The sequence below is a fragment of the Artemia sp. Qi Xiang Cuo genome, chromosome 16 (genome assembly GCF_049724085.1).
Source record: "Artemia sp. Qi Xiang Cuo chromosome 16, ASM4972408v1, whole genome shotgun sequence".
NCBI classification, from domain to species: domain Eukaryota; kingdom Metazoa; phylum Arthropoda; class Branchiopoda; order Anostraca; family Artemiidae; genus Artemia; species Artemia sp. Qi Xiang Cuo.
In genome coordinates this window covers 45,536,867-45,564,178 of record NC_142809.1, presented here as the reverse complement: position 1 = coordinate 45,564,178, position 27,312 = coordinate 45,536,867, and the positions used below count along the sequence as shown (strand labels likewise).

Here is a 27,312-nt window from a genome sequence, read left to right as displayed (position 1 = left end):
TAATAAAGCCAGCTTTTTTTCTAATATAGAAATAATCGAAATAGCTGGAATTGTCATAGTTACTGAAACTCTTAAAGTTCGATTAGTTTGAGCTATTGACGATCCATTGCTATATTTCTTTCTCAATAAATTACGCTGTTATTCGGTTTATCTATTACATTCTTGCTTTTTGTATTCTTGTTTTGTCCTTTTCTTCTGTTTACACAGTCTATATCTAAGATTAGGTGAAATTGAAATCTAATTTTTTGACCTTAGTTCCGAGCGACCTTAATTCAAAGTGACCTTAGTGATCGACTGACCTTAACTCGAAGTCGAATTTGTCTAGATAGTATGCTTCAGTAGAGGACACCTTATTTGTATACCGGTGTCTTTAAGGAAAATTTGTCGAAAAGACGTTAAAACATGCACAGAATGGATAGTTGGGTCAAAGAATGCAGCGATCTTCCCCCTTTTATTTGACGTCTTATGAATAATCATACGATAATCATGAGTATAAATACTCATTAACGTACAATCCAGCTTTATATTAATATACAGAGTAAATACAGACAAAGCAAATTTATATCTTTTTATTAAATATAGTAATTGTTGATATCCTGAGATAGAATTTCCTTCACAACTTAATTTCCACGCGCCCTAAGGGGTATGGATAGTCCTGCTTAAGAATCCCTGCGCTAGTTTGTTTAAAAGATAATTCCTGGGCTTCTCTCTAAAATTTTGGCTATTCGCACAGAAAAAAGAATAGAAACTGCGCGAACAGTAAAAAAAACAAAAATGAATAGGAAAAATAAAAGGCAAGAACTTAATAGATAAAAAAATAATAGTGTAGAATTTGCTGACAAAAAGTAAAACATTATGTAGTCAATAAATCAAGGTAATCTTACTTTGAAGTTACCGCAACTACGACACTTCCAGCTATCTTAATCATTTTTGTATAAGAAAAAAGCTGGATTAATTGTGAAATCTCAGGGAGGGGGGTATAGGTATTGTATTTTGCGATTGGACAGTTGAAATAACAAAGTATTATTGTTATAGTTGTTCCATCAGCTCTTAAACCTAGTAAAAGCCTTTTCAAAAAATAAGTTTGAGAAGAAATACTAACTAGCCAAAAAGCTCCACTTCGTGGCTCTTGCATGAGGTCCTCGATTTTTTGGACCGAAATTATATCCGGTTTGAACTAATAAAAAAAATATTACAAGTTGTAACCACCTGAGGAAAGTTATCTTGTGTGCACTTTTATCACTCTTGTGAGCTCTACGCACATGAAGCTTTAATATTACTTGTTTTGTTGCTATACTACTACTACTAACAATTCACCGCAGCACCAAGCCACCTGAGGCCAATACAGCTACGCACGCTCCTCTTCCATCCCAATCTATTCAAAGCCTCCCTTTTTAAACCGTCCCACGAAGTTCCCATTTCCTTTAAATCTTTCTTTATGCTCCCACCCCAGACGAGGACGACCTGTTTTTATCTGAACGCACTAGTAGGAACATTAAACGTTGCTACTATTAATAAAGAATTATGACAGATTTAAGCCACCTAAGGAAAATTTTTTAACGCACTTTTTCCCTGCCTGACATTCCTGTAAGCTTCTATCCTCGCCGCCTATTCTCTTACGCAAATTGTCCCTTCCGATTTCTACTTCTGATGGCCAATTTTTTACTCCTGTGAGCCGATTAAGGTGTGACGTCTTGTGCTGTCTAGATTTGCATATGTCCCAAGGCGTGTCCTGGCCTTATAAGTTCGTAGTGATCTAATTTTTCACTCAGGTCGTCTGAAATACATATTATGATAATTCATTCAAGAACAGTTCTAAACTCTGAATATCTAGGAAATAGATCACTTTTTAAGAATTATCGGACTAGTGGAAACGATGATGCAGTGGCGCTTCGAGCTTTTTGGCACTGCAGTGGGTTGTAGTTTGATTTTGTGCATTTGTGACAATTTTCACTCACCATCAGAAAAATACAAATCTGCATGCCTTGAAATTTTCCAACGCAGTTGGGAAAAATGGCTCCGGAATCAAGTGAATTTGACTTTGGAAAACCGCTGGTATCTATTTTTATCCAAGTAGATGCCAAGTAATATCTTAGAAAGTAGAATAGGTAGAAAAATATCCAACTGCGCCGTTGGACTCGTCGTGTTGAGATTTGAGGATGTCCATCCTTAGCCCAAATTACATTTTTGCAGAAACTAGGTTCTAATAGAGGATAAATTACAGAGATAATCAACTATCTCTGTTAGAAGATAATCAATTTTGCCTGATGAATTTTATTCTCTTATGGCATTTTGTTGTACAATTTGGTATTTCAGTGATCAATGTTTTGGATTCCGGTTATAATGCAAGTGGCACTCCATCCAGCTCCAGCACTTCCAGTGTCACTGCATCTCCAGGAAAGATGATGCAGTGCCACTTCCATGAAGTGAAAGTTGCTTTGGCAAGTAAGAATTTTGCTAATTTACAAGCCCTCCGAAGATTAATATTTGAAGACTAATCAAGTAATTGAGTACCAAGTTCAATCTTTCTTGTTGCTACAGATACTTTTCGGTGATTCGCAAAGCGTGCAACAAAAGATATTATGGTGGATTCATGATTCACTTTGATTTTTTTTTTTTTTTTTTTTACTCTCCATCGACAAATCAAAGGGACTACGAATTTTCTTACAAATAATATCACCAATATACCTATATAAAATCCGTGAAGCATTAAAAGCATTAAAATATGAACTAAGGAGGTGTGAAGTGGAGGCCATGGATAAAATTGCCAAGGATCTGGAAGATGCAGCTAGACGGCATAATAGTAAAATATTGTACTGGCATGTTAATAAATTAAGAGGCAACAATTTGTCTAAATTTTTCTCCGCTACAGGCAAACCCGAGTCAATAGTTTTCGGCAAGGGGAGAATTAAAGGGGGATGGGTAAAGCACCCTGACAGTGTAGTCAGCAAAAATAGAGTTACAAGAAAAGTCATTGTGGAAAGTGAAAAAGTTTGTGATATCTTTTTTGTGACGGTAGATCTGTGTTGCGAGCAAGAATTAGTGACATTACTAAAAGGATTAAAAAATAATAAGGCTCCAGGGGCTGATAGGGTAGTAAATGAGTTTCTTAAATATGGTGGCTCTGAGGTTAGAAATAACTTACTGATGATTATGAATATGATTTTTGAAAAAGGGAAAGTACCAAATGATTTTAGGAAACCTTAATTAAGCCAGTTTATAAGAAAGGTGATAAAAGTGAGTGTCGTAATTTTCGAGGCATTAGTCTGGTCTCTGTAGGTAGCAAATTACTTAGTAGCATGATACTTTTTAAACTGAGCGATGCCGTAAACAGAGTTTTAAGAGAAGAACAGTGCGGTTTTAGAAAAAGTAGAGGATGCGTCGACCAAGTTTTCACTCTTAGGTTAATAATTGAGAAGTGCCTGAGTTGTCAAACACCTTTTGTCCTTAATTTTATAGATTATGAACAAGCGTTCGATTCTGTTGATAGAAGAGCTTTAGAAAAGGTTTTATCCTTATATGGTATACCAGACAAATACATTAAAGTGACTAGTGCTATGTACGAGAATAACACTGCTGCGGTTAAGGTAGGAAATGAGGTTAGCAGCTGGTTTTGCATTAAATCAGGAGTTAATCAGGGTTATGTTCTACCCCCCTTTATATGGATTATTTTGATGTACTTAGTATTAAGGAGCACAGGAAAGGCAATGGGAGACTACAGAATCAAATGGGGAGGAAAAAGTCTCCTGGACTTAGATTACGCTGATGATTTAAGCATCCTAGATGATAGCATGAGCAAAATGAATGAACTCTTAGAGGTTTTGTAATTTGAGGGGGCTGAAATACATTTAAAAATTAATATTAAGAAGACTAAGACTGTATGGATAGGAATATACGAAAATGAAATTGGGACGCTCGATGATGAAAAGACTGATCAATTGGACAGCTTCATCTACCTTGGTAGTATTATTAGTAAAGGTGGTGGGAGCAGTGAAGATGTTAAAAGTAGAATAGCCAAGGCTCAGGATGTTTTTTCACAATTAAAAAAAGTTTGGAAGAATTGGAAGATAAGTCTGCAAACCAAGATTAGAATCTTAGAAGCTACAGTGATGGCAGTATTCAAATATGGCTCTGAAGCATGGGCGCTTCGAAAAGCGGATGAAGATTTTCTAGATGTTTTCCTGAGAAATTGCTTAAGGAATCTTCTGAGTACCCGGTTGACTGACCGTATTTCAAACAATAGGCTGTACGAAAAATGTGGTTCAATACCGCTCTCTAGAGCTATAATGAAAGAAAGGTCGAGATGGCTAGGACACGTTGTGCGGATGAAGGATGACAGATTGCCGAAGATTGTTCTTTTCGACCAACCGTCTAGGGCTAAACGGAAAGCAGGTCATCCTCGTCTAGGGTGGGAGGACGTCATAAAGAAAGATTTAAAGGAAATGGGAGCTTCGTGGGAGGGTGTAAAAAGGGAAGCTTTGAAGCTGTGTTGGCCTAAGGCGGCTTGGTGCTGCAGTAAGTTGTTAGTAGGCCTAGTAGTAGTAGTAGTAAAATCTATGAAACCCGTTGCCAGTCCCTGGTAGTGGCATCAGAAGCCCTCATCGCGCTAGGAATTGGAGGGAAAACTGTTCACCTCAGGAATAATATTAAGAAATCAGGGGAAGTTGTATGAATTATAACCGGAATCAAAACATTAATTGCTGAGATACCCAAGTTTTTTTGTTTTTTTTTTAGATAATAGTGTCAAAATTGGAAACACTACCTTAAGTGTCCAATCCAAAAAACATAAATATCATCAAAAATACAATAAACAACATTAAGATCAGAAAGGGTCAAAAGAGTAAGGTCGTGAGTGAGGAGTGAGACCGCCATTTAAATCTCTTATAATCACACACGTCAGCTTAAGCTCTTTCACTCTGTAAAGAAAACCGAGCTATAATGATTGTAAAATGTCTCTCGGATTGCTCAGCATGATAACTTGTCGGTAGTTAAATGCTGACAATGGCGATATCACAAAAAAGAACTGCAAAGAAATAACAAGACTTATCAAAAGCTATGGACAGTGTTGATTTCACGTAGGATGCCAAGCCACCAGACGAACGAACATGGGAGCATGACCGACGTGCAGGAACATAAAACATGGTTAGCTGACAAATTCAGTAGCTGAGTCATAGAGACGTTGCAACATGCTTGTTTATGACTTACAGTGATATTTCACAAAAAACAGATCTTGTAAGAACACTGATCAACTAATCAAAATTTTAATTAGAATCTACGACACAACTTTGTACAAAGCTCTGAATATTTTATAAATCATGTGCTCGCTAAGTTGGCTAGGTTAAAAGGACCTATTACACTGTACCATGCATAACCTTTCTTTTGAACGGCAGACCAACAAATTTTTTTTACATTTTCGTTCCTTTCTTGAAGCATGATCAGAAGTACCAGAGTGAACGTAGATAGACAATGGGGATTAATCAGTGGCAGTGTGACCAAAGCTGTGATAGTCTAATACCTTTCTCAATAAGCAACTTCCCTGTCCAATTTTAACAGAAACATACAGAAACCCTTCAAGGTCTTATATACTTTCAAAATGAATACTTAACAATTTTGCTCGCTTGTAGTTTTCAATTTCAACAGTCTTAGATGCTTTAGGGACAAGAATCACTGACTCCTCGCCTGATATAATATGTCGGACGTTTGATAGTGACTTGATGAAGTGCGCGTTTCAGTAAACCAATAAATATTTTCTCTTTCATTGTCGCAGAAATTCCAGTCGTTGAATTTTACTTTTTCCGCGTTTGACGATTTGAAAAACGATTTGACGGCAGCTGACGATTTTGATTTTGTGTACAGTTTCCAGTCCTCTCTGGTCTTACGAAGCTTTCTAATGTCCCTAAGGGCCTTATCTTCCCCTACACTATCCGAAAAATAGTTTGCGAGCGCTGGGGTTGTCCAGTGACTTGGGCCGATTCTTTAGAACAACCACGTAAAAGGGCTGTGTCTCCATCACAGTATCGTGGGAGATACTCGCTGTAGTATTGGGGGACCTATGAGACTAATTACTTGATGAGACACTTTTTTTTTCATTCAGGATAAAGTTTGATCACTTAACGAGTGATCGTGGTACTGATTTCCAAACAGTTTCTCTTTCATATTAGAAGAAACCCCGACGTATTCAACTCCATTTTTTCAATAGTTACGACAGCTGTTGATATTACGTGTATTTTCTAGTTCTCTTTGGTCTTGCAATGCTCTTTAATATCCCGAGACACTTGATCTACAATATGTCCAGACAGTCCAGACACTAGATATAAGACCCTGGATCTAAATGGTTGTCAAATGACTTGGGCAGGATCTTTAGAAAAATAGCATAAAAGAGCTTTGTCTCCATTACAGAATCAGGGGAGATACCAATTCGATTAAAATAATTAGATTCTATTTTCACTGTCATTAGTGATTTTAGGGTTTTCAGCAAGGGTGCATCCAGGATTTTGTTCGGATGAAAGGGGGGGGGGAGGTAGAAATAAAAAAAAAATAAAAAAACCATGAAAAATTTGTTTATATGCATTTGTTACGGTTTTACGAGTCGGGTAATTTTTATTTGGATGGGGGGGGGGGGTTAAACCTCCCTGGATACGGCCTTGGTTTTTGTACATGGAAATTTCAATGGTATGCTTTTCAGTTTGACCTACTACCATTTTTCAAGGGTTTGAAGCTTTTTTTCGAAATTCCGGGAAATTTGTTTTCGTCATTTCTTTCTACTTTTAAGTTTAACACGGGACAGATTTACCATTACTGAATCAGTGCCAAACGGGGTTTAAAACCTCATCTTAATTTTGGTTACTATGGACTGTGATTTGCTCCTTTCTAGGTTACAGCTATTACTTGCATTTGCGAAAAAATTCTGAATACCAGGGGGGGGGGGGGGATCTTCTTCTAAGCTTTTTTACTGTGTTCATCAATAATTGTCTTTACATTTTAGAACAGCAAAGAAAAGCTTGAAAAACTCTTGGATTTTACTTGTCTTTGGCTTTCTTAGATCGGTTTTCATTCTATCGTCGGGTTATCCATATGATGTGAAAGAGTACGGAATACATTGGAATTTTTTTCTCACACTAGGATGTGTAAAGGTTAGTGATTCATTCTTGTCCCTTCTTCCTTTTTTGCTTCACTATGGTGGGTTTCCTTTCTGCAATTCTTCGGTTGATTTCATTTTCATGAACGATGATATAAAATATAATCGTCAGAAACATTTTATTTCTTGATTAATATACAGTATATCATCTATATATTTTTTACCAGACAGAAAATAGATGGTAGTATGTGCTGCATCACCTGGTTACAACGACATCTTTATTCACCTACTATAAACCAACTGTAATTTACCTACCGTTACCCTGGAACGTCTTCGATAGATGCAGAGTCTTTACAACCTCCTACATGTGTCGGAATTCTGAAATTTTGCGCAAGCGTCTGGATGAAAGCGTCTGGATGGCGAGGAGATGAGATTTTGCGCAAACGTCTTCAAAGCAATTCATTCTAGAAGAAGAAGAAGGAAGAGCTGTGGCATTTATGACCATAATTTTTTAAGTCAAGTCAATTACATTTGTCGACACATTATTAGTAGGCAAGCTTAAAAAAAAGAATAGACAAGTTGATAGGCCTGTGTTTGAAATATTTGTAGGTCTCTACCAGATAATTCAAATTACGCAGTTTAATAGTCGGAGGGGAGAAAGCTCTTAGTTTTAAGGATCTTCCCCCCAAAAAATGTCCTGACTTGTGCTTAAAGGTCCTTATTCATGTTCTGTAAAAGAGAAAGCTAAAGTTTAATGTTATAACGTTACGAAATAAACAGCCTTTTCAAAAACAAAAGCATCTACCTGTATAAATGGCAAGTATAACTCTAGAAAAAATTCGTTTACATGGGGACCTGTTTATTTTATGTACAGATACCAAACATTGAAAACCAACTCACAAGCTCTGCTGGCTTAGTGAGTAGAACATCAGAGTTTTAAATTCGTGGCAATGGGCTCTAACTCCGGATTAGGCTTTATTTATTTTTTTTATTCATAAAAGTAAAATTTTGATAATATATTCCTTTTGAGTAAAGGTTGCATTTGTGGAGTAAATAATCGATATTAGACTATTTTATTTGTCGGGATAAATAAATAATTTGATGCTGGAAAGGGGGGGGGGGTCTTTTATTTTTATAAGTGTGTATTTCGAAAGTTGTAGTTGCATTAATTCTTCTCTGTTTTGTCTTTTTGTTTGGATGACTGAGTTAAAACTTTCAGGGACAATTTTGTTTGGAGTGGAAAGGGGATACAAATTTTATTTGGTCCTTTCGTAAGAGTATGCTCTAGATTTCTTTCCTTTTTACACCTGTCGTCCAACAGGCCTTGCTGCAACAGGCCTGTATACCTATCAACAGGCTGCAGTTACCAAATTAAATGCCAAATTAAAGTGGATATCGAAAATATCACTTGTTGCATTTTTGATTAAAGTAGATTAATTAAAATTAAAGTAGATTTCGAAAATATCATTTGTTGCATTTTTGATTAAAGTAGATTAATTAAATTAAAATAGATATCGAAAATATCATTTTGTTGCATTTTTGATTAAAGTAGATTAATTAAAATAGATTAATTAAAATTAAAGTAGATATCGAAAATATGATTTGTTGCATTTTTGATTTTTCTGACTTGGTTGAACCCTTTCATCGAAACTAAAAGGTGTCAAAACTAAATACGATGTACATCGCTCTTTACTAAAAAGCTCACCTTAGAACTTAACTCCTCCTTTACCTTCAGAGGCACCCTGGTAGTAAGTGGGGAGCATTTTATCGTCTTGTATGTGTATAGCTGCGTAGATTGTGCTGCAGCGTGATCAACTCCGGGATTACGTTTCTGTGAGTGACAATCTGTTTTTTTATTACTTTTTTTCGAAATTCAAAAGATAGGAGAGTATAATGAGCATGTTTTTCACTTTAAAGATATACTGTCAGAGCGCCATGTAGAATATACTAGGTAAAGATATAGAGGGGCCTTCTTTCTTCTCCGTCTCACGATTTCTTCGCTGGAAAAATTTTCAAATTTGTATTTCTTACTGTTTCCAAGCTACAGACCGCAGCACTCTTAGCCAGAGTTCTTATGCCAAGTCTCCCTAGTGTTGCAGCTGCTGTGACTTATTTCTAACAGTTGCGAAGCAGCGCATATGTAAAAATTGATATGATCTATTTTCTAAAAACAATTCCTGGAAATCTATAAGAAGCGCACAATTTTGGTCTCGGGATCTTGTAATGCAGTCAGGTTGTTGCGCAACACAACTAAAGAATAATTTTAGACCACGCGCTATTATTTATTCTTGTTTTAGATTCTGGGACCAATTATATCAAGGGCAGTTTCATTTGTGCCCCCCTTTGCCAAAGCTGTATTTATATCCTGCATTTATGAAGCACTTTTGCAAAATGGCCTACGAAACCAACTGCTTTCTGATAATGATAGATCAACATTTATATGGGCTAATCGTGAAGGTATTTTCTCAATCTGTGGATTTTTGGCAATTTATTGGATTGCTGTTGAAGTAGGAAAATACCTGTATGAGGAAAGGTATCATATTATGTTTTTTTCTAAAGTGTCACAACTTAAAAAGATAGTGTTTTCAGTAAGGTGGGAATATTCTTTAAAACTATTGTAATGTTATGTTGCGGGTACAGATGTTACTTAGTTTATAGCTGGTTTTATACTATTTAAAGATATAAAATTGTTTGATTGGAAACACAAATCATTTCTATCTTTGAAATTTAAGATTTTAGTTTTGTCATTTGTGTGCGAAAACGGTTTGTCTAGCAATAAGAACCTACTGCAAATCAATTTATGCCCTTCAAATTGGAGTATGTGTTTCCCTGTTCCTGTATGTGTTTCCCATTGTCATGCAAGCATACATCCTGAACTCGGTAAATAAAAATAATTTTAACAACTAAGAAAGGAGAATTTAGGTTTGTAAACCTCAGAAATAAATGTATTATAAATTATTCGCCTGTTGGATCAGCAGAGATATTATATTTTACATTCTAAATGCAACTACTACTACTAACAACTTACTGCAGCACCGAGCCGCCTGATGCCTACACAGATACGCACCCTCCTCCTCCAGCTCAATCTATTCAAAGCCTCACTCCTAACACCCTCCTTAGAAGTTCCTATTGCCCTTAAATCTTTCCTTACGACATCCTCATACCCCATTCGTGGACGGCCTGCTTTTCGTTTGGTCATGGACGGCTGGCACGACAAGGACTATCTTTGGCAATCTGTCATCCGTCATCCGCAGAAATTGTCCTAGCCACCTCATCCTTTCTCTCATAATACCCCCAGAAAGCGGGGTTTAATCACATTTTTGTACTGCTTACTGTTTGAGACATGGTCAGGCAGTCGGGTACCCAAAACAATCTGTAGACAATTTCTTTGGATAACATCTAGTAAATCCTCTTCTGTTTTTCGATGCGTTCACGCTTCAGAACAGTACATGACCTCTATCATCACTTTAGCTTCCTATTCTCTAATCTTGGTTCGCAGATTCTTTTTTCTATTCTTTCAATTTTTTTTCTTATGTGAAAAAAATATCCTGCACCTTGGCTATTCTACCTTTAATGTCTTCACTGCATCCACCGTGTTTACTATTAATTGAATAAAAAACGAACTTCTTTCAACGGAAAGTAAGGAGCAACATTAAAACTCAAAACAAACAGAAATTATTCTTTATGTGAAGGGGCTCTCCCCCTCCTCAATACCTTGCTCTTAACGCCAAGTTTTTTAGCACTTTTAAAAAAAGCTTCCTATTCTAATTAAACAGCCCTTATGTTTCAGGAATCCTTCTTACAAAATCGGGACAAACAGTCAAACTAGCGTAAAGAGGAAGGTGTTGAGGAGGTGGTACAGCCCCTTTCATATACGGAATAATTTCTGTTCGTTTTGAGTTTTAATGTTGCTTTTTACTTTCAGTTGAAAAAACTTGTTTTTTTTCATAGAATTTCTTATCGTTTTTCAAATAATATCGGTAAATATGGCTCACCCTCTATGAAAAATTCCCTCACGAGAAACTCCTCCGTGGAAAGTTCCTCCCACGAAAAATACACGCACACAACCCTTTAAATTCCTTCCGGACAATTCTGTCTTCGCTGAAAATCCCCCCCCCCCTCCTCCATAAATATTCTTGCAGATAATTTAGCCTGAAAAATTATCCTTAGCATTCTTTCATGTGAAAAAAGACTTGAAGCTTTAATTGTTTTTCTGATCACTCTGGAAATCCCCCCTTCCATGGAATTTTTTCCCAGAAATAAAAAAAAACTGAAAATTTCCCGGGAACATCTTAATATGCAAAATTGAGTTGGCAAAGTGAAAGTAAGACAAATAAAAAAAAAATTATATTTGAATTCTGTCATATCTCCCCATTGTAAAATTTCCCCTGGAAAGTTCACCCCTGGAAATTTCCCTCCCCGTGGAAATCCGCCCCAAGAAATAACCCCCCCGCAACACAAAAATATATGTATACTTCCCAATAATAAATGCTATACGTAAACAATGGAAAATTTTTATAACTTAAAGACCTATCCCCAGGGGTTGTGGAGGGAGGGGTCATGTTATCTCCAAAGATATAGTTTTGGTACCTTTCAACCATGCTGAACAAAATGGCTATCTAAAAGATCTATTCGGCCGACTTTGAGGAAAAAGGTGGTGGGAGGGGGGCTAGTTGCACTCCAATCTTTTTGGGCACTTAAAAAGGACACTAAAACTTTTAAGACCTGTTCGAATGAGCCCTTTCCCGATATTCTAGGACTATTGGTTCGATGCAATCACCCCTGAAAAAAAAAATAGATAAACACGCATCCGTGATCTTTCTTCTGACAAAAATACAAGATTTCACATTTTTGCAGATGGGAGCTTGAAACTTCTATAATAGGGTTCTCGGATATGCTATAATAGGGTTCTCGGATATGAAAATTCCTCTACTTTCAAGGGTTTTCCTCCCTTTTTCGAAAATCAGGTAAATTTTCAAGGTTTTTGATGAGTAACACTAACCTTTATGTATCTTACATATTTGGAATCAGCATGTTAAGCCGATTCGTTTGATATATCTATTCATATCAGAAAGTTTGGTTTTTTAAAATTTCGGTTACTATTGAACCGCATCGCTCCTTACTTACGGTTCGTTACCAATAACTGTTTGATACTACCTAGATAAGTGAAGCTGTCCACTGGATCAACCTTCTTGTTACCTAGCCACCTTTTCACCTTCACTTATTCCTAGTCTTAGAAACTACGTCTTCTTAATATTAATTTTTCAACTTGTTCTTGCACCCTGAACTCTCAAAATCTTTAAAAGTTTATTTATTTTGCTAACATTTTCATCTAGGATGCTTAAATCATGAGCATAATCTAAGTCTAGGAGAGTGTGACTTCTCCATTCGATTCTGTGTTATCCCATTGCCTTTGCTGTTGTTCCGTAGGACAAAGTCAATCAAAAGGCTCCATATAATTAGGGATAGATGGCAACACTGCTTAACTCCTGATTTAATACAAAACCAGCTACTTACCTCATTTCCTACCTTAACCGCGACAACGTTCACACCGTAATCTACATAAAATACTATTGGCAACTTATAACAGAAGAAGCTTGCGTCGAAAAGAAGAATCGCCAACGCCATCCAGCGTTTGACGACGTTGGATTACATTTTCATGAGCACTGAAGTCGGCTTAGCGAAAGTGCTTGCCGGATATCTGTTTTTTTTTTTCATTTATCTTAAGTTTTAACATCCCCTAAAAAACTTGTTTTATATTTAATGTTTTGATTTTATTTATATATAATAAACCTGAATTATTCCATCTGATATCCTGAAATTATTACAAAAATTTGTTGCATACAGACGGGAGCTTCTTTCCTTGCAACAGGCGGGATTGAAATAGCCAACCTTTGATTAAAAGGCATGGTTTTATCCACTGCGCCGTCACAAGGTTTTTTTTAATCGTTCGGTGAAACATGCCAAATAAGAGGCCCAACATGTCTTAATCTTAATCTAGTAAATTTAATCCTAGTCCTTAATGAAGTGATTGCAATCAACCGTCTAGTTTAATCTTAATCCTTAATCTAGTGATTACAACCAACAGTCTAGTTTAATCTTATACCGTTTCTCAACCGTTTAATATTTAATCTTAATCCTTAATCTAGTGATTACAACCAACAGTCTAGTTTAATCTTATACCGTTTCTCAACCGTTTAATATTTAATCTTAATCCTTAATCTAGTGATGACAACCAACCGTCTAGTTTAATCTTATACCGTTTCTCAACCGTTTAATATTTAATCTTAATCCTTAATGTAGTGATTGCAACCAACCGTCTAGTTTAATCTTATACCGTTCCTCAACCGTTTAATATTAATCTTAATCCTTAATCTAGTGATTACAGCCAACCGTCTAGAAACTAGAGAACTTTTAGTTTCATAACAATGAAGAGATGATGCACATCTGAAAAGCAATGAAAAGACGGAGGCAAATAATTTGTGATGTATTGAGCATTAATGTACATAAAGCATTATAATATTTACACATCTCCTACGAAAGGTAGAATATGAATTTTATGGTAGCGATATCTTAATACTCTCAGGCTACCACTTGTCAAAACTCTGGTTGCCATTTTCGAAATAATTTGAAGAGGAGGAAGGTGATTTACAAGTTTCTGACGAAGACGAAGAACAATATAACAGATTTGGATGGGCCATAGAGATATGGCCCATCCATATGGCGCATAGAGACATTCTTAATATATTACGAGGAAGCTTTCGAAGTTTTCTGTTGTTTTTGATGATGCCAATATTCTTAGTTAGTTTACTAATTGCAATATGATCTTTAAAACTTAGTGATCCTCCTCCCCCCTCGTACCGACTCATAAAAAATCATTCCGAGATAACGACTGTTAGCACAACGTTTAATTCTCTCACCACTAGCATTTATGTCCGTTGTCCATGGATAATAATTTGTACTTCTTCCATTAACCATAAAATAAGATTTATTATGGTTCAGCATCAATTTATTTAACCGCATCTACTTTTCAATACCCTGTATATTCAGGTACATGACATCTAGTACTTCAAATTTGGTTCTAGTAGTGACGGTCTTATGAGAGTCATCAGCAGAACATAGTAACATCGTTCTAGGTTTATTACCGTCGTTCGTTATTTTTAAAGATACGATACTAGATAGGCCTACACTACAAATATCATTTATTTCTATATACCAGAAACAACAATGAACCAACCGACCCTTGAGGAACACCATACATGCAAAAACTCTGATGGGATTCTGTGCTTTTTAGATTTTCAAAAATACCTATTTTTAGGGTATTTTTATTTATGCCTTTTGAGTATATTCATTGAAAGTATTGAAGAAAAACGAAAAATTTGCCCCTGCCCCGGCTTAGATGGAAGAATACATTTTGTCTCCCTCCTCCCTCCCCTAAGTTTTCGTGGATTGACGTCACTGTGAAATTTGCTGTTATTTTGTTATTATTTTGCTTACATCCATAGAGCCGAAATTCGCCAGTGTTTTCAAAAGTGATTTAAAAAAAATTCGTACTGTATGACCAGTTCTAGAGATTTTTTTTTCGTTTCAACTAAGTCATAAACATCTTTGCTTAAATATTTTTTTCTCTCCTTGTCGCTAAGTGTCCAGACTTGTGGAAAAAATATAATTTAGCGTCTGGGTCTTCATAGTTAGGTGAAGAATAGCAAAACTATATATCCACTTAGTAGACCTTGATAAAGCTTTTTAGTAAGAAAATAATAGCAAGAAATAGTTATTAAAATAAGAAAATATTGGAATTATTAGAATTACATAATTAAATATTAGAAATATTAGTTATTAGAATTAGAATAAGAAATATATGAAGAATAAGGTATTGGCAAATGTAGATCAAGGAAATAAATTTGGCTCACCTTACTTTTTAGGGACTGACTTAGAAATAACCAACGTTATGGTGAGCAAAATAAAAGTACATCTCATAAAAAAGAAAAATTAATTCCTTTTTGTTGTTGTATAAAAACTAAAGGGGAATTGGATTCATTTCCAAACAGGTCCTTAAAAAGGCCTTAAATTATATAAGGCCATAAAAAAGGCCTTAAATTATGTTTCCGAATGTTTATTTTTCTGTTTTTTTAATTCCAACAATGAATATGAAAAGAGTCGTTATAGTGGCTTATCTATGGTTAGCTCAAAAGGCATGAGCATGCAGCAACTGGGATTGACAGGTAATCCCAAATCCCTTGAAATGTAGCCTTTCAACACATCAAATTTAATACACACTGTTGAAAATATCGTTTACTTGGCGCTAGACTCATCTTTTTCCACAAACAATTCTTTTTTTCAGGCTTCGGGGGGTTGAAATATCAATGTAGGGTAAAATAAAGTTTAATACTTGGGCTGTGGGGGTGATATCAACCCTGAAGCTGAAGTTATTCGAAATTTCAAAGTTTTTGAACAAAATACATGTATGATTAACTGATTCGATGTCATAGGGGTTAGAGGAGGGAGGGAGGGAGGCTGACTATCCTTCAATAACTTCCGGCCTGAAAAAGGACACAACAACTTTGAATTTTCAACCGGAGGATCCCCTTCTCCAGTTTTAAAGATAGCTCCTTCAATTTAAAGTGGGTGGGAAAAAAGTTTTTGGTATATTTCTGACTTCTTGGGCTGCCATCCCCAACCCTTAACCAACAGTTTTGATAGCCATTTTCTCAAACAACACTTATCTCAAATAGGAACATTTTTCAAGATTTGTAACTCTGAAATTACTTGCCAGTCAAAAAATTAAACAAATTAGTGTTGCAATTTAGTGTTTCTTCCATCGTGGAAAACAGATATACTGCTAAGCATAGTGAATATTTTTCTTTTTGTATTCAATCTCTTAACATCTCTTCTATCGTGGAACACAAACGTCTAAAATAGAAATAGTATTACCTTTATTTAAGAATTTCTTAGCATTTCTTCAACTGTGGAAAAAGGGCTAAAAACAGTATATTAGTTCTTTTCAGTTATCGAAAGCATAATTTTAGAATAGAAATTGTATTGCCTTTATACATTCAGTTTCTTATTATTTCTTCTATTGTGGAAAATAATAGCATAAAAAACTGAGGAAACTTTAAGTTCCTTTCCAAACCCTATGTATAATAATTTTTTTAGGAGAACTATTCGCCAATGGACAGATGCCCTCATAGTACTATTTTTTTGGAAGTTGGCACTTTATTTTGCACTTGGGTTTGTGGAGAGCGTAAGTGGATCTCCATCAAGACGGTTGGCCGATCTCGGATATATCCTATGGATGGTAAGTGGATCGTCTTATGGACTGAATCGTGAACTGGCTTTCAGTACATTCGTCAATGGATTGATTCTCTTAAAGTATTAATGTATGCAACGTTCCTCTCGATGCCCCGTATGGGTATGTAGAGAATGTGAGGGAATCATCATCCATGCGGGTGGCCGATTTGGTAGATCACTAAGGAATGGCTCATGAGCCGGCTTTTAATACTTGTATATTTGTTGGACAACGTGAGTTAGTCCAACCCTCGGTTTTTTCTTCAAAAATTTATTAAATTGGCCTTTCTATTTTCATTGCTTTTATTAAGCTGATCATTCTAAATTGGCACTATCATCCAAATTTTTCAATCAAAGCCGTTGAAAAACTTGTTTGTAAAATTGTCGTTTACCTGACCTGTAAAGCTTTGGATAGAACATTCAAGAATAGACATATCCCAAATGACAATTGGTGGGGGTGTGCTCAAGCACCCATTCCCCTTTCCAGGACATTTGTTTCTTAAGAATTACAAGAAGGAACATGGCAATAAATTTCAAGAGACGTAAGTTATTTACAACTCCTCACTCCTCATCGACTCATTTGTTATTTACCTGCTTCCATCAGAAACATAATATCAATAAATCCTGTACACATCATACCGTATTGATTTTTGCTGCAACCCAGTTTTATCATTATTATAATTTTCGTGGGAAGTTACTCCCTAATTGGTATAATGTGGTTGCCTTATCTGGGGGAGGGTGAGTCTTGCTTTTAGTCATCCCTTCTATTCCTCCCGCCTTTTTTTGCCCCCAACGTTTTTCCTATGAAGTAAATGAACAAACTTTTGCGTACTCTTCGCCATGGTCACGATGGCCTAACGAAAAGCAAGTTAACCCCGAATGGCATGGGGAGAGGTCATAAGGAAGGATTTTAAAAAGATTGAAACTTAATAGTAGGGGTAAAGAGCTGTGAATGTAGTGGTATGGAGGAGGAGCGTGCGCATCTGTGTTGGCCTCGGGCTGCTTTGTGCTGCAATTAGTTGCTAGCATTAATAGTAGCATACTATGGTTTTAGTACTGCTCAGAAAATCAGATTATTTTGCTCTTGACGTGTTTTGGTATACCATCTGCTAAAAGCTTAGAAAAATTCCGATTAAGCAAAACATTTACTGAAATGTAGCCTTCAGATTGGCACTGTTGATACTTCAAATATTTTATCAGTTTGAAATAGTGTTTATTCAGTTACCAAAATATGTAGCGTTTAGATTGACACTGTTGATACTTCAAATATTTCATTAGTATGACATAGTGTTTATTCAATTACCAGAAAAATTACCAAAAAATTTAGGCTTTAGATTGGCACTGTCGATGCTTCAAATATTTTATCAGTTTGAAATAGTGTTTATTCAGTGACCAAAAAATGTAGTGTTTAGATTGGCGCTGTCGATACTCCAAATATTTTATCAGTTTGACATAGTGTTCATTCAATTATAAAAAAAAAAAATACAAAAAAAATGTAGGCTTTAGATTGGCACTGTCGATACTTCAAATATTTTATCAGTTTGAAATAGTGTTTATGCAGTTACCAAAAAATGTAGCGTTTAGATTGGCACTGTCGATACTTCAAATATTTTATCAGTTTGACATAGTGTTTATTCAGTTGTCAAAAAAAATTACCAAAAGATGTAGGATTTAGATTGGCACTGTCAATACTTCAAATATTTTATCAGTTTGACATAGTGTTTATCAATTACCTAAAGGTTTACCAAAAAATGTAGGCTTAAGATTGGCACTGTCGATATTTCAAATATTTTATCAGTTTGACATAGTGTTTATTCAGTTACCAAAAAAAAAATTACCAAAATTATTTACCAAAAAATTTAGCCTTTAGATTGGCACTGCTAATGAGTTTGATATAGTGTTTATTCAGTTCTAGCTGATTTGAATGTTAACTCTTGATTTTCACGTATTTGCCAGCATTTATTTGTAGTATTTGTCACCATGATAATGACAAGACATTTGACAAGATACATATTTTGATAAGACATTTGACAATAACAGGACACCACGTCAATGACAAGACGTCATATTTTTTCTGAGTTTTTTCCCCTTTTTCTGTTGCCCCAAAATGCATTTTAATCCAGAAATCTTAAACTGAGTAATTTCGATTTTCTATAGATAAAACGTCATTAACTTGATTTAAAAATTTCTTCTTCTCTGGTTCTTATTTTAGTAAATTTTTTTAGGAAACTTCAGCTAAATTTATCTGTAATTTTAATTATAAATTTTAAATATTTGGAATCATTATAAGATGTAGAATGTTTTGATGTATAATACTTTTTTTTTAGTTTTGGTAAATATTGACGGGAGGGAGGGTGGCGCTCTGTTTTTTTTTACAGACTAAGATAGACGAATAATCAAATCCTCATTTGAAATGTGAACTTGTTGTTTCACTTTCGCTGAAATTAGCTCAAAACATTTTCAGCTCTTAGTAATGAAATGGGTTTTATTTTACTTGCTTTAGAAAGTCTCGTGAATTGCTTAAGTTAAATGAAGTTCTCGTAGAACGTGGTTCTGCTTTCTCGTTGATGCTTCAATTGCCAACATTGCTAAAAAAAAACGATTCGGAGTCGTTTTTGTAAGCTATTGCCAAGGCTGTATCGTGGATTTTTTTTTTCAGAGTTTTTTTTTTTTTGGGGGGGGGGGTAGTTCTTCACAAAAAAGCCAAAAAAAACGTATAAAAATTTGTCTATATTCGTTTTTGTTACATTTTTACGAGTCGGAAAAGCATTTCGGAGGGGGTTCAAACACCCTATCCCCCTGGATATGGCCTTTGCTATTACCAAACAAAATGAAAGAAAAATGCCAAATAGAAAGCTTTCAGATTCTATGGACATTAAACTTAACAAAATGTAGATTTACGGAGTGAAATTACTGACAAAAATGAAATTACTCATTTTCGAAATTATATTGTCCGAAAGATTTTTAAGAACCATCAAACAAAACTGTGAGTGATAGTATTATTGAATCCGGAAAAGTTGGGTGGTTAAGTTTCTCAAACATTTACGGTTTTAACTACATTTTTAAGAATAAACAAATTTATTTTTAGAACCAATGGGGTATTTGAAAATGAAGCTGACCAATTGGGCAATTTGTTTCGGTTTACTTGGCTTAACTGCTGCCGGCTCAGTTTTGGGTTGGGGAATGTAAATATTAATTTATGAAAAAGTGGTGGCTTATTTTGGGTTAACACACTGGACTTGATGTCTTACCTCATTTATGACACTGATTGGGGCTTCGAGTACGTCTACTGCCCCCGAATTTTTCGGCGTTTTTTGTGAATTCCCCCTAGCAAATTAAGTTCCCAAAATCTCTTCGGAGGTTAACGCTCTTAAAATAAATGAACTTTAATACGAACTGTAAATTGTTTACTTTCGTTATTGATTCAAAAAACAAACTTTCCAAAAAAGTAATTTTTCAGAGAAGTGTAGAGAGCTTCATTAAGCCTAAGACCAGCAGAAATAAAGTCAAATAGTAAATCAGGTGTAAAATGACCATAAATCACTATCACTATAAATTACAGTGAATACTCGAGTCATTCTTAAAACGAACAGAAACTACGACAAACCTAAGTAGAGATAACGCCCCCAGCGCTTTCTATACGACCAACCCCGGGCGGGACCTACTTCGCTCTTCCCTTGCCCAAGAACTTCAAATTTGGGGAGACTTCAGAGAATCAAAATTTCTTTGGAAAAGATCAGGGAAATACCGGAAAATCGGGGATGCTGGAAGTACTTATTGGGGGTCATATAGCTTTAACTTAGACAAATCAGGAAGCTGCCTAAGGAACTCTATTTCTTAAAAGTGAAAGAATTTGTTATTTCTTTTTTTTCATAATTTTTGCATAATCGGATTTTTTTTGCATAATCTGATTATTCATAATGGCTGCTGTGTACATATCCTTTAATTGGGAATTATATTCAATTATTTCCAAATTGCTGTGAAGGTGGTATAAATCAATGTGTTATTGCGCATTTTGATCGTTTCATTGTTTAAAAGGATTTGTTTACGATAGATTTCTTTTGCAAATAGAAGACAAGGAACGAAAAATTGTATCGGATGAATATAAATAGTTTTTGCCAAAAATCAACTATACCAGGTTTGGACGGAGTAGCCATTATTGCTAGGTTCTGCTTGGAATGTATGTAAACAAAGATAAAAGGAACAGATGTTTGCTTGTTTTAAAGATACCGGTTAATATTATATAGTAAGTCGGAAGCTGTATTTTTCTATATAATTATGAACTTCAGGCTTACATACCTTAACTATCAGATTCTTTAATTTTCACTCTTAATTGAACTTGTGAAAATACTGAGAGTGTTTTGCTCTCTCTCTCTCTATCTCTATCTCTCTCTTGCTGTTCAGCCCCCTTTCTCTTTTTCTCCCCTTTCTCTCTCTCACGCCCTCCCCCATTTTTTCTTTCTTCTTCTCTCACTTCCCATAACATGCCTTCATTGTAATAAGTGAACCGCTAGTAGTTTCTTATTACGTATGAGTGCGTACTTTATTTTATTCAAGTACATTTTCAGTGATGTTTTTAAATGTATTTACATCAAACCATCTATTTTAGGTATCTTTCAATATTTGCCTTATATTTTTATGCTTCTTTGGTGACCTTTGTATAGTGCTGATGGATAAAAATGAAACAACCATGGATCGAAATGAATCATCAGCTAACCTTTATCGAGGTAAAAATTACCAATTTTTGAAGGAAAGAGTCTCCCTCCGAACTCTTGCTACTTTTACTATTCTTTCTGTATTCCCTTGTTTTTCCCTGTAATTCATATATGTCTTGGGTTTGTTTGTTTTCATTCTTGCTAAAATATAAGTTTTTGGTTCAATGACTCCTAGAGTGATTTTTACCCTTAAATGCTGTATGAGACGGATTGTTGCATGGTTTTTCACTAGACAACTGCATTTTTTCACCTAGCTTTGGTCAAATGTGGGGGGTTAAATGTTTCATAGCACACATTTTCTCCAAAGTATTTCTAGCAAGGAATTTCCCAGAAGCGTCCTATTTGTGCCTTTGGTCTTATTGACAAAATTTTTTAAATTATCCCATTTATAATGTCCTGACTTTATAATAGCTATTGCTAATTCACTTGAACGCTTTTTTTTCTCAAATTGTCACTCGTTTAATCTGCATATTAGGCATTATAAATAATGCTAAATTAATTGCTAGGCCCATAATAAATATGTGTTATGTATGCTAAAAAAATAATTTGTATGGGTGTTCAGTGGCCCGCTTGGAAGGTTAAGTTTATCGTCTGTTGGGCCTGAAAGGGTGTTTGTGTTCATTATAGATTATACTTTGTGGTTCCAGTTGTGTGTGCTCATGTAAAATGTGCCACCGTAACACTTTTAAATTAGTTCGCAGTCAGAATTTTGTCTAAGACTAATCCAACCCTTGCTGAGTCAACAATTTTGTGCTGGTGCTGAAAACATAAGAAAACAGCAAAGCTTTGGGATGTCGTCTCTTTTTCCTTGAAATAGAGCAGAAGTTCTCAAATTTATGGATCGATTTCTTTCAATTTCTCGTTCAGCTTATTACAATCACGAGCTCATGTTGCTGGGTATTAAGTGGCCCGCTTTGAAGGTCAGGTTTACGGCCTTTTGGGCCCGAAAGATTGTTGAGTGACATTATCCTGGCTCTCTTCAGAATTTGTTTTTTAAGTTTAAACGGTTTCAAATAATAGGGATATTCTAAAATCTGAATCATTATAATATTTTACTAGTTGAACGTCAAAGATGATTAGATATCCGTCTCCTCTCCCTCTGAACATCTGACGAGGAAAACCTTATATGATAGTTCCCCTTCATCCTCATGTTGTTTTTCCTATATTAAATATTTCAAGTTAAGTATTTAAAATTAAATCTCAAGTCTAGAAAAATAATACAGTTTAAAAACTCATCAGTCTTCGCTAATTCAAAATATACAATTTTTATCAGAGTAGGACGTGCCTATTTAGAATATTTTTCAGGAAAACACTTGCATTATTAGCTAGAAGAATCCCCTTGTTATAAAATGTTAATAATTTCAAGTTTTCGTTCCCAATCGAAAATAACTACTAAAACAACAAAAATTCTTACTGTATCCTTAGCATAATTTCCTATATGAGCGATTTTGATTTCCTTTGTGTTCCCTTATGGGCGATTCTGCAAGTTTTTTTTTCAGGACTCTTCAGAATTTCCACATTCTCATCCATTTTTCCCATGCCCCATTTTCTTAACAACGGCATTGGAAGTTTTCACTCGATTTTTTATTTGAAGCAAAACATTTTGAGTATGAATAAAACTAATGAAACTAAAATAAGCCAATGGAATTTCCAATTTGGCAACTAATTCTGAAGTGTTATTGCTGCAACGTTAATAGGTCATTCAGTTAATAGGTAAAGTCAAGGTGAAAATTCGGTTGTTTTAGAATCTATTTTCATTATCAGTGGTAGCTTGCAATTACCAAAATTTTTCTCTGTAAATTGTCCTTTAATGGAAACTTTAATATTAGTGCAAGTCACATATTTGTGGCAGCTTAGTCACATTGAGTGGCAGTTTACAATTACCAAAAATGCTCTCTTTAAATAGTTTTTTTAATGGGAGCTTTAATCTTTGTGTAGGCCTAAATCACACATTTGAATCTTTATAAAATTAGAAATGTCTGTCGTTATAGATTGTTAAGTTTAACTTCATACATCTCTGGAGCATCAGGAAGACGACCACCATAAGCAGTTTTTGCCACCATCAACCCCCCCCCCCCTTCCTGCTAGAATGAAATTACAAGTCCCCTTGCCAACCACCGCTCTTCCTGAAAAATTGGAAGTTTTAGCTCGATTCCTCAGCCGTGAAACAAAAAGCGATACCACTACCAATTGCCGATTACCAATATTCGTACAATTGCCAATACAATGCACATTACACATGGTACTAAAACCAATACCATACAGATTTAAAATTACCAATATTTGTCAACTTTAATGAAAGATATTAATTATATGCAGTATACGCTGACCTTTAGGCTTCGAGAATAAAAAAGCAAAGAAATTGTGCTCCTTCTGATTTTGAAAATACTTTGGAGAAACCGTATAGAGAAACGTTGTTTACCATCACATCGTTGTTTTTATATTAGAAATTGGCTGGGTGTTACGGACACTCACCGACTCTATGAAGTTAAACGCAGAAACTATGATCTTCTGAACTGGCTGCATAAAATACTTTCTCATTACTTATCTTTTGGTAAAAGATTAAAACAAAAGAACCCATTAGTTTTGTCTACCACTTAGGTTTGATTAATTCAAATGATGGTATGGGACATTTTGTTCAAACTTCAGTTTAAAGCCCTGTCCCACAAACTTCCGTGTCCCCAAAGAATAATTTCCACTGATTGGTTCAATCCCTTTTTTGTTGTCAAGTTTCAAATACGAGGTCGGGTTATGCTCCATGTTTTTCAAGGGGCCTAGATTCCTTAAAATCATTTTGAGAGCCTCAGCGTCGGCTGACCGTCTCAAATGACAGCAAGGTTTACAATCAAAGCCGGTAGCACTAAAAAGAACTACCAAGGCTGTTAAATTGCTCAAAGCCTATTTCCTTTGAGGGGATTTTTTTTTTTTTAGTTTACATTGCAGATATGCTTGAGCATTTTCAGGGACTACTATTTCACTAGCTTAAAAAGAAGATTCTGATCTGTTTAATCAAAACAACAAAATTGATATATTCTAATGATGTAAGTTTTATTAAATCTAATTATCTCTATATCTAGCCCAAAACAAGAAAAGTTAAATGGTCTTTCTAAAATTTCTGGGTAAGTAGTGATTGTTTTCTATTTTTCTCTTGTTTATTCGGATCTGTTATCCAAGCAAGTTGTGGCAAGACCAACCAATCAATTCTAAATAATTTGACCACGTAAACTAAAAAAGCTTATAATAGACAAGATTGGGCGGTCCTTTCAGGCGTCAAATCCCCTTAATTTTCAAATATTTACCATGTCCTGCAGCATAGAACTTGTAATAATAGTTTCTACTTAGGTTCTTCTTTTAGTAGTCTTCTTCTCGGGGACGGATCCAGGATTTTTTTTTTAGGAGGGGGGGGGCAAAATAGGTTTATCCGATAAACTTGCGTTAGGAGCAAGTTTATTTAACGCAAACTTCCGTTAATTAAGTAAATTACACTACTTTAGACTACGTCCGGGGGGAGGGGGCTTGCCCCCTGCATCAGCCACTGCTTCTTCTTCTTCTAATAGTTTTTACTTTTTAGGTTCCACGTCAGTTTTTTCTCTGCCACTTATTCGAGAGCCATATTTACTGAAATCTATCAATTACAATGGATTTGCGACATTTCTTTTCAGTAACATTTTAACTGGATTGGTTAATATGACATTCAACACGAAGGAGGTAACCGTCTCCGAAACTTATTTTATATTAGTTATATATGCTGTGTTAACATGTTTATTTCCATTAACGCTTTATTTATGGCGATTGAAGTTAAAATTCTGGTAATATTTATGTTTTGCTGTTGTAAAACTAACGACAAGTTTTCATTCGTAATTTTACTGATTTGTGCGACTAATATATGACACGTGAAATTTCGAATAGAAGTTTTGGTTATAGTCTAGAAGAGGAACATGAAAAAAAAAGAAAAATCCGTTTTTTTAAGTCTTTTGAGAAGGGAAGGTTTAGCCGGCAAGTACAAACCATCTTCAAGGGCGTTATTTTGGCTGTAGGTCTATTTCTGATAGTTTCACCCGCATAGTGGAAAAGCTAAAGCTACGCTAGTCCCTCTTCTGCACTGTACTCAAGTTGTTATGCAGTATTATTTGTTTGTTTGTTGTTTTTTTTTTCAGCTATTGTTATAGATAATTTCGGAGACCACACTGCCTTTCCATGACGATAAATAAAAGTTCAAATATGGATAAAATCCTTTTAATAGACAATGATAACAGTGATAGAAATTCACAAAAATACCAGATATTTCGGTCACACATACAGTGACCGAAATATCTGGTATTTTTGTGAATTTCTATCACTGTTATCGTCATCACTGTCTATTAAAAGGATTTTATCCCTATTTGAACTGTTATTTATAGCTATTGTTATGTAATTGGGTGTAGGGAATGGGATGGGGGGGGGGGGGGTTAACACCCTGTCATATAATAACTGTTTTTATTAAACAGTGAAATGGGTCATTTATATACAATTCTGAGAAAGGTTAGGCCAGCTTTGCCTCTCACTGAGACTACCTGTCTTGGCTTTACTTCAATTAGCCATGGCTCTGAAGTTTTTCATCGCTTCTACCAAGTGGATTTTAATTTTACTATCTCTCTTTATTTTTATTTGAAAGGAAAGCTATTTTTAATTTAATTTGTGACCGTTTTTATACCATGTTGGGAGCTATCTTCCTAAAAAGGGTAGAATGTTCGTAAAAGTTTCAGCATCATATTCAGCATATTCATGAACCTTATTGTGGCTATTTCAAGTACCTATGTGCAAGAACACGAAATTTAGTATTTTTTCCGAGAAACTCGATAACTGATGTGTTTCTGTTGTTTGTGTGTTGTTGTTTTTGCTCAGGGGTAATTATATAAAACCCCCGTTTAAGAAAATCTTAAGGGGCTTGCTTTTTCAGGGGTGTTTCCGTTTTTGAGGCATTTGTGCAAAAGTTAAACTTTGGCATAAATGTCAGGGGATATTACACAAGGATATTACTTTATAAAGAATGGAAATTAAATGAGAAGACAGGTTTTTCAAAGAAAAGTAAAAAACTACGTTAAAACCCTAAACAAACAGAAATTATCCTATATATGAGGAGGGCCACAGCCTCATCCCCCCCCCCCCTCTTTACGCTAAACTTTTACTTTTTCCCACCAATACTTTAAGAGCAAATACTCTAATATAAGATTAATGTGATAGAAAGTTTTTTTTCACAGTGTCTTAAAAATGGAATTAATTAATTAATTAATTAATTTTATAACCCATCAAAAATATAAGGTATGACGATGGAGTATAACAAAAAGAAAGAAAAAGAAAAAAAAAACACACAAAAACAGGAGCAAATAAGTACAAGGGGATCGCAGTTTTTCATAATCCTATGTGCAAAATTTTAGAATAATAAAAGAAGACCTGAAGGAAACTATAGCCTCATTGCAATAGTATACGTTCACGCAAATGGCATTGAGATCTGCTTAATGTCGCTGGCCCTAGTCTATGCTGAGTAAGCCTGACATTAGCTTATCGTGTAGCATGTTTTGAAACATTCCTATCCTATAACACTGTTTCATTCCTTTGACCGTGCCCTTCACCCCTTTTCATCCCCCCAGCCGTGATTCCAGTCAAATTATATGCCTTCGCCACATAGGTCCCTTAAGCTGCAATCTTAATCTTTCATGTATGAAAAGTTATTTAAATTTTCCATAGGAACAACTTTTTTTCTAAATATTTTTGATCTTTGGCCATCTCTCTCCAACTAATTTTTTCACTATAATTATAGCTGAAATAGTAGATATTTAGCTAATTGCTCAACTCAATGTCAGAGGAATCTTGAAACTTTGCCAAGTATAATATTTGTAATAGAACCTAATATTTCTAGAGATTTTCACTCCTTGAAACCATATCACTTCCTCCTCTAAGCTCGTAATGTCAAAACTAATAACTGTATGGTCCAAAAATTGAAAAGACAAAAAGATAAAGAATAATCTTGGTATTCCAGGGGAAAGGGGGTAAATCCTAAAAAAAATCCCCGGATACAGCTTTGATAGTAGCTTATTTGTATGGCTGTGGTGAACTAAACAATAATAAAGACTGAAATATTCATACCCGATCTTAAACGTAATCTTCAACCTATCTTGGCCTTAACTGTGTTTTGTTCAAATATATTTATTAAACTTTCTACGCAAGGTGTTTAAAAAAACATTGGTCCAC

General features: G+C 35.1%; 1 protein-coding gene across 3 annotated transcripts in view; it reads left to right on the top strand.

Annotated features, from left to right (window-relative positions):
- The window catches only part of LOC148942952 (uncharacterized), a 64,982-nt gene extending 39,669 nt beyond the window's left edge, over positions 1-25,313 (top strand). For all 3 annotated transcript variants that reach the window (XM_089102009.1, XM_089102010.1, XM_089102008.1), the window contains exons 5-9: positions 6,986-7,133; positions 9,376-9,611; positions 16,235-16,376; positions 20,976-21,093; positions 24,653-25,313. In XM_089102009.1, coding sequence (XP_088958135.1) covers positions 6,986-7,133; positions 9,376-9,611; positions 16,235-16,376; positions 20,976-21,093; positions 24,653-24,894 — 886 coding nt within the window. In that variant the 3' untranslated portion in view covers positions 24,895-25,313. The remainder of the gene's footprint in view (positions 1-6,985; positions 7,134-9,375; positions 9,612-16,234; positions 16,377-20,975; positions 21,094-24,652) is intronic.
- Positions 25,314-27,312: the final 1,999 nt, after the last annotated feature.